This window comes from Salvelinus fontinalis, chromosome 21 (genome assembly GCF_029448725.1).
Source record: "Salvelinus fontinalis isolate EN_2023a chromosome 21, ASM2944872v1, whole genome shotgun sequence".
Taxonomy (NCBI): domain Eukaryota; kingdom Metazoa; phylum Chordata; class Actinopteri; order Salmoniformes; family Salmonidae; genus Salvelinus; species Salvelinus fontinalis.
In genome coordinates this window covers 31,054,865-31,060,864 of record NC_074685.1, presented here as the reverse complement: position 1 = coordinate 31,060,864, position 6,000 = coordinate 31,054,865, and the positions used below count along the sequence as shown (strand labels likewise).

Below are 6,000 nucleotides of genomic sequence, written 5' to 3'. Positions count from 1 at the left end.
TCAGTCAGGAGCCGCCAGAGCCGCCAGCCAGTCAGGAGCCGCCAGAGCCGCCAGCCAGTCAGGAGCTGCCAGAGCCGCCAGCCAGTCAGGAGCTGCCAGAGCCGCCAGCCAGTCAGGAGCTGCCAGAGCCGCCCGCCAGTCAGGAGCTGCCAGAGCTGCCTTCCAGTCATGAGCTGCCCTACAGTCATGAGCTGCCCTACAGTCATGAGCTGCCCTACAGTCATGAGCAGCCTTCCAGTCATGAGCTGCCTTCCAGTCATGAGCTGCCCTACAGTCATGAGCTGCCCTACAGTCATGAGCTGCCTTACAGTCATGAGCTGCCCTACAGTCATGAGCTGCCCTACAGTCATGAGCTGCACTACAGTCATGAGCTGCCCTACAGTCCGGAGCTGCCACTCAGTCCGGAGCTGCCACTCAGTCCGGAGCTGCCATTAGTCCTGAGCTACCCCTCTGTCCTGAGCTACCTCTCTGTCCTGAGCTACCTCTCTGTCCTGAGCTACCTCCTAAATCATGTGGGGGCCTTGGGGAGGATTCTGCCTTCCAGTCATGAGCAGCCTTCCAGTCATGAGCTGCCTTCCAGTCATGAGCTGCCTTCCAGTCATGAGCTGCCCTACAGTCACGAGCTGCCCTACAGTCATGAGCTGCCCTACAGTCATGAGCTGCCCTACAGTCATGAGCTGCCCTACAGTCATGAGCTGCCCTACAGTCATGAGCTGCCCTACAGTCCGGAGCTGCCCTACCGTCATGACCTGCCCTACAGTCATGAGCTGCCCTACAGTCCGGAGCTGCCCTACAGTCCGGAGCTGCCCTACAGTCCGGAGCTGCCCTACAGTCCGGAGCTGCCACTCAGTCCGGAGCTGCCACTCAGTCCGGAGCTACCTCTCTGTCCTGAGCTACCTCTCTGTCCTGAGCTACCTCCTAAATCATGTGGGGGCCTTGGGGAGGATTCTTAGGCCAAGGTCGTGGGTGAGGGTCGACCACTCAAAGGACGCTAAGGAGGGGGACAAAGACAGTGGTGGAGTGGTGTCCTCGTCCTCGTTCTTATGTGTTTTGCTTGTTTAGTGTTGGTCAGGACGTGAGCTGGGTGGGAATTCTATGTTGTGTGTCTAGTTTGTCTGTTTCTGTGTTCAGCCTAATATGGTTCTCAATCAGAGGCAGCTGTCAATCGTTGTCCCTGATTGAGAATCATATATAGGTGGCTTGTTTTGTGTTGGGGATTGTGGGTGGTTGTCTTCTGTCTTTGTGTTCTGCACCAGATAGGACTGTTTTCGGTTTTCACATTTATTGTTTTGTTGTTTGTAGTGTTCACATTCTTTATGAAATTATGTTGAACACTAGCCGCGCTGCGTCTTGGTCCTCTCCTTCATCCCACGAAGATGGCAAGGTTGGTAGACTTTAGAAAAGCAAGCAATTACTAAACTGAATAAGACTCACATTTCTTTCAATCTTGTACCCAGATTTTAGCAGAGAAGCATATTTAGTTTCTTTAATAAAAAAATAAACACCAGTCAGGAGGATACAGACAGCTCAAGAGGTATGCTTAGATAAAAAATAAACATATATATATATATATATATATATTTTACATAGAATTAAGCATAGTGATTATGGCTCTAGATTGTAAAATTCTCCAATTTGGGACCCACCCCCCAGCCATCATTATGTCATTTGTCCCCCTCAGATTTTTGGGGTTTATGATACCCAAACCATGTAGTAAACTCAGCAAAAAAAGAAACGTCCCTTTTTCAGGACCCTGTCTTTCAAAGATAATTCGTAAAAATCTAAATAACTTTGCAGCTCTTCATTGTAAAGGGTTTAAACACTGTTTCCCATGCTTGTTCAATGAACCATAAAAATGAATGAACATGCACCTATGGAACGGTAGTTATTAAGACACTAACAGCTTACAGACGGTAGGCAATTAAGTTCACAGTTATGAAAACTTAGGACACTAAAGAGGCCTTTCTACTGACTCTGAAAAACACCAAAAGAAAGATGCCCAGGGTCCCTGCTCATCTGCGTGAACGTGCCTTAAGCATGCTGCAAGGAGGCATGAGGACTGCAGATGTGGCCAGGGCAATAAATTGCAATGTCCGTACTGTGAGATGCCTAAGACAGCACTACAGGGAGACAGGATGGACAGCTGATTGTCCTCGCAGTGGCAGACCACGTGTAACAACACCTGCACAGGATCAGTACATCCGAACATCACACCTGCGGGACAGGTACAGGATGGCAACAACAACTGCACGAGTTACACCAGGAACGCACATTCCCTCCATCAGTGCTCAGACTGTCCGCAATAGGCTGAGAAAGGCTGGACTGAGGGTTTGTAGGCCTGTTGTAAGGCAGGTCCTCACCAGACATCACCTGCAACAACACAAACCCCCCGTCGCTGAACCAGACAGGACTGACTCGTCTTCACTGACGAGTCACGGTTTTGTCTCACCAGGGGTAATGGTCGGATTCGCCATTGCAGGCAATCTCAGGCAATCTCAGGCAATCTCAACGCTGTGCGTTACAGGGAAGACATCCTCCTCCCTCATGTGGTACCCTTCCTGCAGGCTCATCCTGACATGACCCTTCAGCATGACAATGCCACCAGCCATACTGCTCGTTCTGTGCGTTATTTCCTGCAAGACAGAAATGTCAGTGTTCTGCCATGGCCAGCAAAGAGCCCGGATCTCAATCCCATTGAGCACGTCTGGGACCTGTTGGATCGGAGGGTGAGGGCTAGGGCCATTCCCCCCAGAAATGTCTGGGAACTTGCAGGTTCCTTGGTGGAAGAGGGGGGTAACGTCTCACAGCAAGAACTGGCAAATCTGGTGCAGTCCATGAGGAGGAGATGCACTGCAGTACTTAATGCAGCTGGTGGCCACACCAGATACTGACTGTTTTTGACCCTCCCTTTGTTCAGGGACACATTATTCCATTTACGTTCGTCACATGGCTGTGGAACTTGTTCAGTTTATGTTTCAGTTGTTGAATCTTGTTATGTTCATACAAATATTTACACATGTTAAGTATGCTGAAAATAAATGCAGTTGACAGTGAGAGAACCTTTCTTTTTTTGCTGAGTTTATAAACCCGTCATGTAATAGGACTCTCTTACCTACAGGAAATACAAGATTATGTGCACATACAACAGAACATACATTACTTGTGACAGATGATGAAGACATTCTCTACAGTCCATGGGGGCTTACAAACCCAGTTGTAGACTGTTGGGGGGAAAAAGGAAGCATTAATTAAAGAATAGTCTATTCACGCACAAAATACAACCTAAACATTTCAATAATTATTGTTTTTTTCCCAAAGGTTAAATCACAGGAAATTACTAAATGTTACACAGTACATGAAATGTCACCCTAAGTGAAGTATACCATATGTAAAGTAACAGTGCTTGAGTCTAGATTATTTGGATTGGGCAGCATCATTTGGTTTGAATCAAGTTTGTCTTTTGGCTTATTGATTTCTGATGAATCAGTTGGCCCTCTACTGATGTGCTGGTTGTTTTTAGAATGTGCACATTCAGAATGACACTGGGTTGGGCACCAAAAAGCAAGTCCATCCCAGTCTTTACAGTGTCTGTCTGTATGTCCTAGTCTGGTGATGGTAGCTACTACTTAGGCTATAGCAGATAAAGCACAAGCTACTCAGTGGCCTGCTGTAGGAGACACAATTATTTGTTTGTCATAAGACATAAGATCATACATAAGACAAACACATGTACTTGGATAGAAGTGTGTCAAGATCATACAATAAATCGCACATCCTCTGAAAGTTGTGAAAAAGTTAGTAGCTGATTGGCTACACATAAAGACCAGATGATTGGCTAGCTACCAGTGGTGTAAATAAGTAAAAAAGACTTTAAAGTACTACTTAAGTCCTTTTTTGTGTTATCTGGACTTTACTTTACTATTCATATTTTTGATAACTTATACTTCTACTTCACCACATTCCTAAAGAAAATAATGTACATTTTACTCCATACATTTTCCCTGAATGCTCAAAAGGGTCCAATTCACTCATACACTTATCAAGAGAACATCCTTGGTCATCTCTACTGCCTCTGATCTGCTTCCTTTGTAAATTATGTCAGAGTGTATGAGTGTGCCCCTGGTTATACATACATTAAACAAGAAAATGGTGCTATCTGGTTTGCTTTATATAAGGAATTTGAAATGATCTATACTTGTACTTTTGATACTTAAGTATATTTTAGCAATTACATTTACTTTTGATACTTAAGTATATTTAAAACCAAATACTTTTACTTTTACTCAAGTAGTATTTTACTGGATGATTTTCACTTTAACTTTAGTCATTTTCTATTAAGGTATCTTTACTTTTACTCAAGTATAACAATTGTGTACTTTTCCCACTACTGCTGGCTACACACAGTTGCGACTGCGAGAACAGTAGTGATTACAGCACTCGCTGTTTACTATATATGCATAGTCACTTCACCCCCTTATTGCTATTATAAACTGGTTGCCAACGTAATTAGAGCAGTAAAAATAAATGTTTTTTTCATAACCGTGGTATATGGTCTGATATACCATGGCTGTCAGCCAATCAGCATTCAGGGATCGAACCACCCAGTTTATAATAATAAATATTTGGTGTTTTAAATTACTTGCACTTCTGGAGGCCTTAACAAAGGCAGCAACTACAGGGCAAAACAGACCAAAAGGACATGGCAAAATGCTCAGCCATCTAAGGTTTAAAGACGCACTATGCAGAAATCGCACCGCCATTTCCTGGTTGCAAAAATTCTAATAGTTTGCCTAATTTCAGTTTATATGACAAAACAAACAAGTATAGTGTATATAGAATCATTGTACCATCTAAACTGCTGTGAAATATATTTTCCATAACCAAAACTATTGTATTTTCAGCTGTTTGAAGCTGGTATACAAAACCGAAAGTAAAAGATTCAAAAACACAACTTATGAACAGGAAGCATATAAATAACACGCATATAACAGATCTACCACTTCTTAGACATGCTTTCAATGAGAATGACAAATCTATAACTCACATTTATATGTGAATTTGGTCAGGTTGCCCAAAAAGTTACATATTGCAGCTATAATCTGGCCCCTGTACAAATTGTTGGGACACTTAACCACATATGAGTTAAATTGGTGCAGCATTCTCACTCCCGGGTGCAATAAAAATATCTTCTTACCACACCACAAAATATGTTAATGAGACAGAAACTACAATGCCGTGCACCCACTAGTGGTCAAAAGGTTTTTGTACAGATAGAATGCTCCAAAGATACTGTATTCTGTGGGGTGGAATTACAGTACCATTCGAAATACAGCAACTCTTTCCCTGCCCACAAAATTTTCCCACAATGCACCACAATTTATAGTATGCTGCAGAAAAATGTTTCAGATTATTTTACTTTTGATAATACCCAAAATGTGCGTATAATTGACCGTTTTCAGTTACAGTGTATGTATAACCTCCTTGGACTATAACAATCCTCACTTGCTCTCGATTGTCTGTATTGTACAGTAATGTGACAGTAACACATCCACACATCATGCACACACCACAAAACCTTCAGACAGACTCAACAGGGGTGTTTCAGGAGAGGAATTTCTCTACCGACTCCAGCAGTTCAGTGGAGCAGTTTAAACTCTGCAGGCCCAGTAGCAAGTTCTTCTCACGGATCTGCGCTCCGTGCTCCTCCCCCTTATAGTCCCCCGTCGTCTCTGACAAGGGGATGATGATGATCTGGGAAACCTCAGAGTGTCTGTGTTTGTTGTGGATCAGGGTCCTGGGGGACCTGGGGGGTGAGGCTGGGGGTGGAGGGGCCTCCACCTCAAGGGCTGACTGGAGGACTCTGTCCTGGGTCTTCTCCTTGTCCTCCCCCTGCCACCCCTCTCCAGCCTCCTCTCTGGTCATAAGGAGGGGCACGGTGGCCATGTTGACAGATTCAGACACCAGGTCGTGGTCACAGCAGCTCAGTGAGCCCCTCTCACA

The 6,000-nt window shown here is 44.4% G+C and overlaps 1 protein-coding gene across 1 annotated transcript in view; it reads right to left on the bottom strand.

Annotated features, from left to right (window-relative positions):
- Positions 1–1,610: 1,610 nt before the first annotated feature.
- Positions 1,611–6,000, bottom strand: part of LOC129818265 (melanopsin-B-like) — a 41,710-nt gene continuing 37,320 nt past the window's right edge. The window contains exon 9 of the mRNA XM_055874018.1: positions 1,611–6,000. Within this exon, the coding sequence (XP_055729993.1) occupies positions 5,602–6,000 (399 nt within the window). The 3' untranslated portion in view covers positions 1,611–5,601.